Source organism: Schistocerca cancellata, chromosome 2 (assembly GCF_023864275.1).
Source record: "Schistocerca cancellata isolate TAMUIC-IGC-003103 chromosome 2, iqSchCanc2.1, whole genome shotgun sequence".
Taxonomy (NCBI): domain Eukaryota; kingdom Metazoa; phylum Arthropoda; class Insecta; order Orthoptera; family Acrididae; genus Schistocerca; species Schistocerca cancellata.
Window position 1 is genome coordinate 446,346,322 of NC_064627.1, and position 14,313 is coordinate 446,360,634.

General features: G+C 38.9%; 1 protein-coding gene across 1 annotated transcript in view; it reads right to left on the bottom strand.

Annotated features, from left to right (window-relative positions):
• The window catches only part of LOC126161927 (dnaJ homolog subfamily C member 3), a 78,811-nt gene that overhangs the window by 29,844 nt on the left and 34,654 nt on the right, over positions 1-14,313 (bottom strand). Inside the window, exon 4 of the mRNA XM_049918101.1 lies at positions 6,490-6,564. Coding sequence (XP_049774058.1) covers positions 6,490-6,564 — 75 coding nt within the window. The remainder of the gene's footprint in view (positions 1-6,489; positions 6,565-14,313) is intronic.

The following is a 14,313-nucleotide window of genomic DNA, read 5'->3' on the forward strand; positions in this document are numbered from 1 at the left end:
TGTGTGTGTCATCTGATTTGTTCCACATCATATCGATAAAATAATCATGAAAATGATCTACAGAACATGATATAACTAAACTAAACTAAACGATTGCACATTCCACTTCAGACTAAAATTTATTTCATGAAATCGCCTATTACTTACTCACTCCAAAAAACTGCAAAGTTCTATTTATGGTTTCATTAATAATCAAGTAAATAATCTCACTGTTTCTTAACTGCCAGGCACAGATTGATTTTGATAAACTTCCCACCAACAATATTTAATTCTTTTGAGTGGCAAATACCATTAATAGGGATGCAACATTTTCACAAAATGTGCTACTCATAAACTGATCATGATGTCATATTCATGATGCACTCCTTCCCTATCTCTTTATCTATATCCTCAACCATATGCGAATCTCACAAAGCAGCAGTGAAGATGGTGCACTCCAACAGGAAATGTGCAATTATCAGTGAAGTGCCACAATTACAAAAGAGTGGGGCAGCTTCTTGTAGGGTGTATCCATTAGTCATACTGATGTGATCAAAAGTGAGAGGGCAGAGAACTGTGAATACACACTGAGGTGGTCAAAAACAACTCTACCACACACTTTTAGACTCTTTTATAGTCTAACTTATTGGTTATCGCCGTGACATCCAATCTTTTTCCACACTGCTAGGAGTAAGTGAGACAATGTCGTCTGAATGTCAGGCCCTGGTATCCTTATTTCTAGCACATACTCCCCAGTAGCCTCCTTGAATGCCAATCCATGAGTTCATTTCCTAGGACAAGGGGGATCAGGAGGATACTATCATCTTCCCATTATCATGGAGGTCTAACAGGGGATTTTGCAATGATGTGACCAGTGGATGCTGGAAATAATGATGGATTACAACATGTTAGCTCATAGAATCCCTGCAGATTAGGACAGACTCACTTGACTTCCTATCAGATCATATCTCCCGACAAAAGCAACAATAAGACACCTCTATTCAGAGGCAACAACAAATGTTGGAGCTAAATATCATTTCATAATTGTTCTAAATTTTACTTTACTTCCGTTTTCATAGCTACGTCATTGTGCAGGTTAGCTAGTACGATTCCGAAATTCAGTGTTCCTTTATGCAGTAAACTGAAAGATCACAGTAACACTTTCAGAACCCTTGTATTTTCTACTAATGGTAAAATACTTATGTGCAAAATATGTGAGGAGCCAGTGAACTACAAAAAGAAATATTTCATTTCCTCTACATATGAGTACAACCAAACATAAAAATGCACGTTCCAATGCTCCAGGGAAGAGGATTTCTTTGCCTTCTATAACAACTGCAGCATCAAGTCAAAAAAAACAAAGATTTTATTTGATTTATGAAAAGCATTTATTGATGCTGGAATTCCTTTGTGGAAACTACAGAGTCCTACATTAAGACAATTTTTCGAGAGGTGTACAGATGAATTTGGGGGGGGGGGGGGGGGGGGTTGAATTTAATAAAAATACAAGACTGGGTAATAAAAAGCAGAGACCAGAGGTATGGCTTGTTCGACATCAAATCGGGCATTTGTTGCAAGTTAAGCGTAATGGAAAGAAATTCTCTAAGAATAGCAGAAAGCCGCCAGTTGGAACCTGTCATAAGACAGATACACTAGTGAAGGGGAGGTGTGTGTGTGTGTGTGTGTGTGTGTGTGTGTGTGTGTGTGTGTGTGTTTGTGTGTGTGTTCGACAAAGGCCTTCTTGATCAAAAGCTCATTTTTTGATAGTCTTTTTGTTGTGCCTAGCTGCGACAGAAAATCTCCGCTATATGGTGAGTAGCAACTATCCTTTTTATAACATTGTTACATTCCACCCTGGATTTTTTTATGTCTGTAAAGTAACAAGTTGTTTAAATTGTAAATTGCACTGTATGTAATTGAACATATGAGTTAGCAAAGTATGTTATTTGACGATGACCGTAGGTGATAATAACCCAAAGAAGTTTTGCCCTAATGCCTAAAATTTCCACAAATGTTAACACAATCAAATTCTTAATTATGAAGTTTCATTCACTTCTGTTTCAAACACTGACAAAGAGAGTAACTTATTAATAATCCATTAGCTGAAAAGCAAAATTTTAGGTAGATCAGTCGCGTGAGTAACTTATTTTCTTGTTTCAGCTATGTTCTTTAGCAGTTCATGCACAACTGAAGAAAACAAGACAGGATAAGACAGGGGCGGGCAAACGTTACACGCAGCTCATGAGCGCACAGCGCTGCACGTGTGCTGCTCGCGTGCAATTGTCGACCGGGGAAGTGGCAGGTTGCGGTAGTGTAGTACCAGGCTAAGCTGCGGACGTTGATGCGAAGCGGCCACTACTTAGTGAACATTGTATTTCAAGAACCCAAAAATGCAGAGTGAATCAAGGAAACAGAAAAGTGGAGATTCACTATCTTTTAAAAAGGAGTGGGAGAATCATTTTTTCTTTGTGCAAGAACGTGAAAATTCGAAATGTTTAATATGTGGCAGTATTCTCGCTGGACAGCAGAAGTTTAGTATTGAACGCCATAATAATAAATTTCAGAAGGACGAGTACAATTTATTGTCGGATTCTGAGAGGATGGGGAAATTGAGCTTAAGAAGAGCGATCTGACGATACTAGATGAATGTGACGTAAGTTGCTGTTGTCACGAGAGATCTGCGACTTTCTTTCATCATGTCTCTCATCTAACTGATTTAACATTTTATGGATCACTGTTTTCAATTTTTCAGGACAACAACAATGAAAGCCCAATGGTACGTGCAAGTTATAAGATTGCGCTTAATATAGTGAGAGCTGGAAAAACATTTGCTGAAGGTGAGTTTATGAAGGAGTGCATCAATGACGCTGCTGATTTACTTTGTCCACTGAATGCAAATCAGTTTCGAGCTATCACTCTTTCTCGGCGGGCTGTAAGTCATCGTATAAGTGCCATGGCAGGTGACATTTACCGTCAATTAAGGAGTGCAGTGCAGGAGTTTATTGCATTTTCCATCGTACTTGATGAGCCCACAGATATTTCAGACACTACGCAATTAATGATTTATGTCCGCGGTGTGGACACTGCTCTGGGCATAAAAGAGGATTTTTTAGATATGATATCTTTAAAAAGCACGACCACCAGTGCAAACATCCTAAAAGCTGTTGAAGAAGTTGTCGATTCAGCTGGCTTAAACTGGGAACATTTGGTGTCAGTGACAACAGACAGAGCACCTGCAGTGAAAGGGGAACAAATGGGATTTGTTGGATTACTAAGAAAAAAGCTACAGCATACAGAAGATTCATTGTACAGCATCCACTGCATTTTGCACCAAGAAGTACTCTGTGCAAAAGCAGCAAAACTGGGGGACGTCATGCAAGTGGTTATTCAGGCAGTTGATTATTTGAGATCCCACGGGCCTACACATAGACAGTTTCACACATATTTAGCTGAAATTGGGGACGAGTACGGTGACATACCATACCACAGTGAAGGGCGCTGGCGTAGCCGCGGTAATGTACTCAAAAGATTTTTTTAGCTGAGAATAACAATAAATCAGTTTTTAAAGGATAAAGGAAGGTACGATCCCAAGTTAGAAGATCCAGAGAGGGTTGCCGACCTTGCATTTTTAGTGGACATTACCGGACACATGAATGCATTGAACACAAGTTTGCAAGGAGAAAATCAGCTAATTTGTAAAATGGCTGTAAAGGTGAAAGCTTTCACTAGCAAGCTTGAGCTGTGGGAACAACAGCCTTCGTCAGGGAACGCAGTGTGTTTCCCCACTCTGTCTACTGTGCGAGAATAGAATTGCAAAGAATATGTTTCCGTTCTTAGTGCAATAAAAGCGATTTGGGGATATATCATATTTATCCCAAGCTTTTGAATGGTTCTCGAGACCATTTGCTGTTTCTGTAGATGATATTCATCCCAGTTTGCAAAAGGAATTAATATATCTACAGTGTAACTCTCACCTGAGAGACAAGTTCCTTTTGGCAAGACATGTAATAGACTTTTATCATGACTTTCCACAGCAAGAGTTTCCTCGTCTCTATCGTGAAGTCGTGAAGATAATGTCAACGTTAGGCTCGACATAGGTTTGAGAGAGATTTTTTTCTGTTATGAAAATTAATAAGCCTCGGTTAAGAGCAAACACCAGTGATGAAAATTTACGTAACTGTTTGCATTTGTCTGTATGTAGAAATTTTGTTCCGTTAACTGCACACGGGCAAATGCACCGCACATGTGCAGGATTCCTGCCCGCCCCTCGGATAAGAGTTGAAAATTACTGTACAAACTGTCTCTGCCACATGCTCCAAAAATACTAACTAGCATACTTTATCAAAGAATAGCATAGAAAATTTAAAGTAGATTATGTGAGGGACAGTTTGGGATACTCTAGAAGCACTGTGGTTAATAACAGAAGACGGATATAGGAAAAGCAAGGAAACATCATTGCATTGCATTCATAGATCTGAAGAAGGCTGTTGACAATGTAGAATGGCAGTGTCCTATCAGTTAGAGATAGAGAAGGGTAAGCCACACTCTATGTGAAGCAGAGTGGAATAGTCAGCACGGATGGAATGATATAGGAAGCAGAAAATCAGGAAAAGTTAAAAGGCAAGGTTGGTCACTGTCACCACTGCTATTTGTGCATAGATGAAGCAATGAGGAGAGTTAGGTTGTTTGCCGTGGATAGAAAAATTAGCAATAACATAGTTTATTGATGTCATAGGAATGTCCATCAAAAGTCAGATGGGGGCTTGATGAAATTTGGTGTATGCCAGCTGATAGTAATAACATGCATATACCCAAAAATAAATCTAATTCAACGCTGTGAAGCAGGTAGACACGTTCGATGACTAAATGAGAAGAGGTGGACAAACTTTGCTATCTCAGAAGCAAATCACATAAACAAGAAAGTTGCAAAAAAGACACAGTAGAAAGAATAGCATGACACAAAAGAGCATCACATAAGAAGAAACGGTTACTACAATGTCCAAAAATATACATGATAAAGCCATAAGAAGAATCAAGAAAAGTTCTGTAAGAGTGTGTGACAAAGAGACAATGGAAAAGATCGATTTGAAATGATTATGTACTGGTACTTACGTTCTTGATGATTCTTGTGGTATGGGGATTACATTTGAAGTGAAGTGTTGAGGCTGCTGTGTATGCAGACAATAGCAACACAGCAAAATCACCAGAGGCCATCACCAAGAACACACTATTCATGCTAGGTGCCTCAAAGTTCTAAGCTACTTCCACTTCAATGGTACTCTCATACCAGAACTAATTTATGCTTGCACTATAGGCCTTAGGAAGCACCAGATTCCTCCACCATTAGTTCCATCAGCCAACAAGGGGACACCGAAACCTACAACTATCTTTCTGCTTTCGCCAACAAGATTGCAGTTGCAAGATTATTCGATCGGTAACAGAAATTTTTTTAACACACCACTGCACTCAACAAGTTCCTGCAGATACAGTTGTGGTTCTTCCATACAACAGTTCCAGTATACAGTTATTGCCAAAGATGCAGATCAACAGATGCCACCATAATAACAAGGTGCTATTTACAAGTGACTGTTGGACAGTTAAACACTGAATTTCTAGTGAAATTCAAATGTGTGTGTGTGTGTGTGTGTGTTTGTTTTATTTTATTTTAATAAATGTTTATTACTTGTTTCATATTGTGTTGCCAATACTAACTGTTTTAGAGGTTATACATTGTGACCATGTATGTTGCAAAGTGAGCAAGCCAGCTACCTAGTACTCCAATGAATATTCCATGGTAGAAGGTTCGCATCCTGCTACCCTGAAAATTGGGTGCTAAACTCGCTTTAGTGAATACAACAAAATGGCCTGTTGAAGATCAGATGAATTAACTCAGTAAGGAATGAAGAAATGTCTTGCAACAAATCAATGAGAAAAACTATCTAATAAACAACATAATGAAACAAAGAGACAGAATGGTCGGGCACATATTGTGACTTAAGTTGTTGCTTAAAACAGTAAATGAAGGGATGCCAGGGGGCAAAAATTGCAGGGATATGCCTAAATATGAGTACTAAAGTCAGATTGTTAATGATTTGGGATCCATCAGTTATGCTGAAATGTACAGGATGGCATGAATGGAGAGCTACATCAAACCAACCTTTGTGTTGCTGATCTTAGAAACACTGCATCTTAATTGGAAATTTCGACACAGCAGTCTTCTCTACAGCACGCAACAGCTCAGTGACAACAGGTATTTTTTTATGCCCGCCAAATGTCCCATTTTCTCTTGTATAATTTCAATACCACACACAACTGATACATTGAGTTTATAAGTAACAACTGTTGTACTTTCAGTGATAAAAATGATAAAAGACTGTCTTAATTTTGTCCAACTTCTATTAGACAGTGTTACAAATGTTTTTCACTTACAACTGAAACTTGCGTTAAACCATGATTTTTCTTCACATGTCACAAACTCAATTAAAAAGCAGTTAGGACAAAGTAACTCACCACATCTGTATAATCTCTTAAAGCTTCTTGCAGCTGGGCTTGTTTCAAGTGGACATTACCTCGCTGCAAACGGGCCTAGAACAAAATTGTTAAATAAGTTACAATTACTCATGTTAAATTTTTCCCTAAACCACATTAGCATTATCAAATATTCATTTTTTAATGGAGCAATGTCACAACAATGTCAAAATTTGGTGAAAAACTTGAAATTTATACTTCACTGTGAAGACTGTGCGCAGCAATAAAATAACTACAAAAATAATAATTTAAAAAAGCATAAATGACAATACCGATTTTCTACGAACATTTTTGGCAAAGCATAACTTTTTTAATACAAATACCCTGACATGTTTTGCTAGTCCTGACTTAAAATTAGGCAAGTAATTATTTCGTTGATGTAAATGCATTAAAATACATATAAGCACTACCATAAATAACAGAAAGAGACCAATTTTTACTGACTATTGACAGTACAAAGATGTCAAAACCGTTCATGATATTAGATAAAAATAAATGATCTTAAAACGGTCAAAGTCACTCTTATGTATATTTGGTTACCAGTTTCAGTTAAATAATCATCTCTCACATTAAAATGATCATTTTCAGGTGGCCAGTGTTGCTTAAGTAATTCCTTATATTAGACACCAATCCACTGTGACAAGTTGATTACTTTAAACAACTGACTGGAATATACAGTATTATTTCATCAGTGCTACCAATGCCTCTACCTCCCACTGCAAATAAATAACGAGTAAAGAAGACCACTCACCGGATAGCAGAAACACTGAAATACCGACAAGTGCAGAATGAAAACTTGATAGCTTTTGGAAGAACTCATGACGAGCTAGAAAGTGCAAGCAGGCACAAGTGTATATGTGTTTGTTTGTTTGTATGTGTTTTTAGCTCATCACCTAGTCAGTTTTGTAGACCGATTATTCCTGATTCAGAGAAAATAAATTTATGTTAAAATTCCATAGTTCAAAAGTTATTAATCAATTAAGATTCAATTTCAAGACATCATCCATTTTCATATCAGGTCATATTTCTAAAAATTTTTTTGGTTATACTGTAGTCAGAAATTTTCGGAACATGTTGATGTTCTTTGATTTCTCATATTTTGGATTTTAATGCAACTATTCAAAATATACACTTTTATTAAATATATTATAAATTGCAGCTCTAATGGAAGCAGGGGAAATTTATTGCATCACAATATCAAAAAGCTTTTGCTAAACCCAAGGATACAAATCATTTGATACATGAAATAATTAGTCATAAAAATTAAGTCTGGTTAACTATACAATAGTCACTCTTACGTGTTATTTAATTTAACATTATCTCATGCCAAAAGATGAGGCTCGGCATAGAACTGAGGATGGACGAGGCAGTTGGCCAACGTATTCAGAAGGGTATGAACTATGTTACCCTTAATGGTGAAACCAAATTTCAACACTGTAAACTGTGTTGCTTATTGATAACACAGAAAGAATTGATGACAGTATTAATATAAAGACAATGGCGAAGCATCAACTACTGAACTATCATCACTGTGTGTGTGTGTGTGTGTGTGTGTGTGTGTGTGTGTGTGTGTGTGTGTGTGTGTAATCAAGTGTTTAACATTTAACACTGTTTGTATATTCTGAGGTTATTTTTTATTCTTATCTGGCATCATCACTATCATATTTGCTTTGCGGGAATAAACTGTCCAGAAGTAGTAATTTCGATGTCAGTGTTCTCGATTAACATAAATACAAATCCATTTTCCGATGTATCACTGCTGTTGAGGTTTTTGACTTTCAGTCTGTAGTGATAATGGACAAAGAAGCTCAATGCGATAAGGAAAAAGGAAAAGGCAAATATTGGAAGTGAAAGGCAAATATTACAAGTGAAAAATTAGGGTATATAATAGTGACAAAAATACATTAGAAATGAAAAGAACTGCAGTTAAAAAATAATATTACAACTAAATTTCTTATTAAAAACCCATATGATTAAAAACAACACACACTTGAACCCTGCATGGTATTTAAAAATGAAATCTTGAAAATAACTGTCTGAAAGAACAATGAAACTATAACACTAGTAACCATGACAGTCTGATGGGACACACAACATAGCACAATATAATCAAATTATACTTAGAAATTTGACTAACTGGTTACTACAGTCTGATTTAAACAAGTTGTCACTTGATAGGTAGTGGGCTGCACAGCCCTGGCCACCATTAAAACTATGGAAGCCTGGCAATGTCAGCTCCCACTGTGTCACCACTTCCGGTGCACTGCACTGCCTGAATCATTGTGCCAACCATTCCTCAGCGATCCGTTGTAGTGAGAGATTTGAGTGACTGTCCGCTTCACATATCTTATTTTTAATGTATGGTGAAAGCAGTCGAAAGAGAGGCAGACAGGATGCACATCCCTAGGAAAGTTTCAAAAAGTATCGAGCCTGGCATGATTACACACTCAGTTGCTTGAATTTGTATGTTCCATGAGGGAGTATTTTACGGGAGAGGGGAGAGCACCTCTCCTTCCTTTAGTTAAAGTGGTTGGGCGAACTGCAGTTGCTCTACAAATCAGCGAGTGATAAGAGTCTGCAAGGAGAAATTCATGAAAAAATAATCAGGTGAGGCACCTAAATTCCAGACACCTGGGACGAAGATGCACCTTGAGAAGTGTGTCACAATCAGGAATAAAATCAGATATATTCAAAGAAGGAGTATCTGATACTCAGAAAGCTACATGCTACCCTCACAGCAGCAGACCTGTTTCAGGGTAGTAAATCATCCTTATTACGAATCATGAGAAAGCTGGGATTTCCCTGTAAATCCCTTTCTGGCTGCAAGTTAGTAATGGCTCTCCAATATATTGCAGCCTAATGATGCTATTTTCTTAGAAAATTACTAGGTACAAATTTTGATGATATCATATGACTTGATGAAACATGGCGGAATGCAGGACACAGTTTGAAAAAGGGCTGGACAGACAATAACACCAGCAGTAATAAGGCAGCTCCAATCAGCAGAGGAGAAAAAATACAGGGTGTACATAAAGTCCAAGAACACTTTTAATTATTTATTGCACAAGAACTAAACATTTTACAGATGTCACACATATTGCATTTTGAAGAGAAACTTTGAAAGTTTTTTTACAAACATTTCGAGTTAATGGGATAGATGATGCACCAATTTCTTTGGACTCCTTATGAGTGTCTCTCATACATGCTCCACATTCACTTCACTCACATTGGGACATCCGCTTCTCTTTGCCGGGCACAAGCAACCCACCATAACAAATTTGTTGTGTCAGTGGTAAATGGCCTTCCTTGTTGGCTTCTTACCATACTTGGTTCTAAACATCCATTGAACAGCTGTAGCACACTTGTTTCTGCCGAACAACAACTTGCCATGTTTGCGACTAGCACTGACTATTGGCAAATTACCTAACTATGCTGTGGCAGTATACATAAAAAAAGCTTTCAGGATTTCTCTTCAAAATGGCATATGTATGATATCTGTACAATGTTTGGTTCTTGTGCAATAAATAATTGAAAGTGTTCCACAACTTTATGTACACCCTGTATTTGCAGCACACGCTAGGAATTCAAAAGATTTTATTTTATTCATTTCAAACAAGAGCTCTGACCACTACAGTGAGATGAACCACACCGCTTGTGACATTGTCAGAAGACACTGTGCTTCAAAATTTAACAAAAAACACTATAATTGTCACGGATGACGCCCCACATCATTCAGTTGTACAAGACAAGGCACCCACAATGGCAATGAAGAGAAACAACATTGTTTGCTGGCTAGAGAAATATAAAATACAGTTTGACAGTAACTTGACTTGGGCAGAATTATTAGAACTTCTATCACAACACATGCCAAAGAAACCAGTTTAAACCGTGAACGAAACAGCAAATAATATGGGAATAAAGTGCTCAAATTGCCTCCCTACAACTGCCACTTCAATGCAACAGAAGTGATTTGGGCTCAGGTTGAACACCATATTACTGCAGAAAATAAAAAAAAATTACATTGACCTAACTGTAATGGATTCTGAAGAAGGCAGTTGAGAAAGTGATACGAGAAGACTGGCAAAACATAGTGATGAGTGACATAGGAAGCATGAAACAGTGAAGGTATGTTACAACAGTGTCGAAGACTTTATAATATCTGTAACACTGGTACTTCCACTGACTCTGAATTAAGCGATGTCTGTCTGGTTAGTATGTAGTGTACAGTCCACTTTAATGAAGGTCTTCCTGCCATTAAATCTTGTGTTTGTGGCTATATTAATTTTTATTTTTAATGTTGTGAGACTAAGGAATGTTGTTCAGCCACCCCCCTTCACCTCCTTACCAAAAGACAGACTGCATTTTAAACACATTTCATTTTGTGTAGATACCAAGATGTCATTTCATGAGTGTAATATGAAGGAAACTTCCCAGGATGCAAAAATTTCTCCTGTTGCAATAATAATCAATTTTGCACCGGACCTACTTAAAATTAAGAAAAGAATTTTGACACACTTTGGGATACCACTGAAAGTGATACTATACATACACTTCAGAATTTTCACTTTACTTTTGTAAGAGATAAAAATTTTAAACTTCATACTTATAATGAGTTAAATACCAACACAACTGCATAAAAATGCCATTTTCAGCAGTATATATACAGGGTGAAGCGAAATACGCGCACTCAGGCTTCGCAGTGCGGCTCCTCACATGCCAGAAATTAAAAAATGTCTCTCACAAAATTTCATACGATGAGTACATTAGGCAGAAAAAAAGGACATGAAAGAGTGGCAATCTGGCAACACTGTAACCACAATTACGGTAACTACCTCTGTCAGTACACATTAACAGTGCTGTATAGTTGGTGCAGTGGATACAGTTTCGGGTTACCATGCAGGAGGTCTAAGGTTCGATCCTTAGTTGGGGCGCATTTTTTTTATTTGCTAATTTCATTCTGACATTTCATACTGTAATATACATCACTTCTTAGGTGACATGTATACTAAATTTACAACATTTTGTGACACTGAACATAACAAATATGTGATTAGACAAATAAAAAATAGACAGTTGAAACAAATGACCTGTCATAGGATAGAATAGCTACAAAAACGATATCAATTTCGAGATGCTACAAATGATAGCTCAGTACAAGAACACAACACCTACTTATCATTTATACCATATGTAATATGAGTGCTCAGATGTCGCACATTAACACCCAGTGACAATAATAATAACCATATTAATGACCGCAAGACCTTCACAACAGAATATCTTGTCCCAGAACAACAGATGCTCAAAGCGCCTTTCCTGCATGTCCAAACATTGCAAAACCCACCAGATAAACAGCTCTGGACCCTACAACAACAAGATCAGCATGAACACGCGCTACCAATTCTTCCACATTTGTCAGCAGAGTAGAGTACACGTGCTTCTTCAGGTGTAGCCATAGGAAGAAATCCAGGGGATTTATGTCAGGTGAACGTGGTGGCAATACAACTGGACCTCCACGTCCGAACCATTTCCTTGGGAATGTTCTGTCCAAATACTGTTGCACATTAATTTCAGCATGTGGAGGTGTACCATCATGTTGGAACCATATCCTCTGCTGAACATGTAGCGCAAAATCTTATAGCGCATCAGGCAGATAGTTTGAGAGGAATGCATGATACCTTTGTGCAGCCAACCAGTCAGGCAACATGTAGGGGCCCAAACACCTGCCGCCCAATATTCTGGCATGGACGTTGAAACCAAAGCAAACTTGATTGCCACAGTACTGGGTCATGTGCAGGTTAACCTCACACCAAAGGCGGGCATTGTGCTTATTGAAGACACCCTCATGAGTGAATGCTGCTTCATCTGACCATATTATGGTGTTCACAAAGTCATCATTGGTTTCTTGTAGTTGTTGGAACCATTTACAGAATTGCATCCTCTGATGGTGATCTGCAGGATGCAGGTGTTGTGTGAAAGCATAATGATAGTGGTGCAGCCCATGCTCGCACATCACATTAACGACCGTGCACTGTGATACACGCAGCTGCCTTGCTACGCTACGTGTTCTTCGCTGAGGTTCTTGGTGTATGACCTCCAGAATAACTTCCTTAATAGACGACCTCTGTCATGTGATGGTGGAAGGAGAGAATCTGTCTCCAAAAGGCATGGCTCCACATGACGAAACACATTTTTATCTAGATTAATTTGACCAGGATATTTAGCAGTAGCATCAACCCATCTATCAGATTCGCCATGAACCAGAAGCATATACACATATTCATCGTTTGTGTACAAATGTACATGGAGTCTGTCACGGGCGCTTTACTCCGCTAGCAACTAGTCCCTGTCTGGTGGACAGCACATACAGTATAAGCATGTCATCAGCCCTGCGCACTGTTCCACCTAACGCCCATTACCCGTCTGACAGACATTGTTCTGCATGGTTCATCCTGATACCACTAACTGTGAACTGTTTGGTTTCAAATTACACAGTTTCCCTAACGGCAATGGACATGATGCTTCCACAATCCCAGCGACAGAATAATAACAACAACAACAACAACAATAATAATAATAACAATGCATTGAGATACATACTAAACAGCATGCAATTACCAGACTCAATGTTGAAAGGCATAATTGGTGGGACCATGGTGATAACAAAAACAAATAGTAACCGAGTTTGGGCATTATTCGCAAAGCACGTTGCTAGTCCTACCGGTAATGTAAGGCCCCAACGAAATGTTGGTTGGTTGGTTGGTTGGTTGGTTGGTTGGTTGGTTGAGGTTTAAGGGACCAAACAGCAAGGTCATCAGTCCCTTGTTTCAAATAGGCTCCATTCCGCTAATGGGACATCTCAGTAAAGTCAGAAAAATAAAACGGAAAAAGGTAAAAACATAAAAGGGCAGTCATGTTGTCATTGGTAAAAAACAAAATGAGGGAAGTCGGCAAGAGAACGAACCCAACAATATGCTGAAGCAGTGTAGTCAAGACCACCTGTGACGTAAAAGGTACAACTGCTAGAATGTAGAAAGTACGTATGGGAATAGAAAGACTAACCAAGCCTTAAAAAAAAGGGTAAAAACAGAGTAAAAGGGGAAGAAAAGAGGGTGTCAGTCAGGGAGGGGAATCGGGAATCTCCGAACACTGCTTACAGTGAGAGACACCCAAACACTCACTGCCCTGCCCCAACAGCAGAGAGAGATTAAAAACCTTAAAACTGAGAATAAAAACCACTTTCCTGGAGGAAACCGAGAACCAGAGAGACCATCCGGGAATCGTCAGCCAACATCAAAGGTAAAGTGCGGGGGAGTCTGTACTTAGCATGCAGAGCCAAAAGAAGGGGGGCATTCAACCAAAATGTGGGCTACTGACTGGACGGCTCCACAACCACATAGTGGGGGTGGCTCATCACGCAAAAGAAAACCATGGGTCAGCCTAGTATGGCCAATGCGGAGACGACACAGTGTGGTCGAGTCCTTTCGGGAGAGGCGAAAGGAAGAACTCCACGGGCCTGGTGTCACCTTAATTGCACGAAGTTTATTAGACAGGGGAGTAGCCTCCCAAGAATTGGCCCATGACCGTGCGAAGCGGGATTTGATGTGAAGCCGTAAATCCGCTGCAGGAGGGGTTACAGAAAACGGGGGGTAAGTAACTGCTCCCCCAGCCAAACGATCAGCGAGCTCATTACCCAGGATTCCCACATGGCCAGGGACCCAAAGGAAGTCAATGGAACAAGCAGCACGGTGAATATCAGCGAGATGGTCATGGATGGCAGAGACCAAGGGATGGCGCGAAAAACAC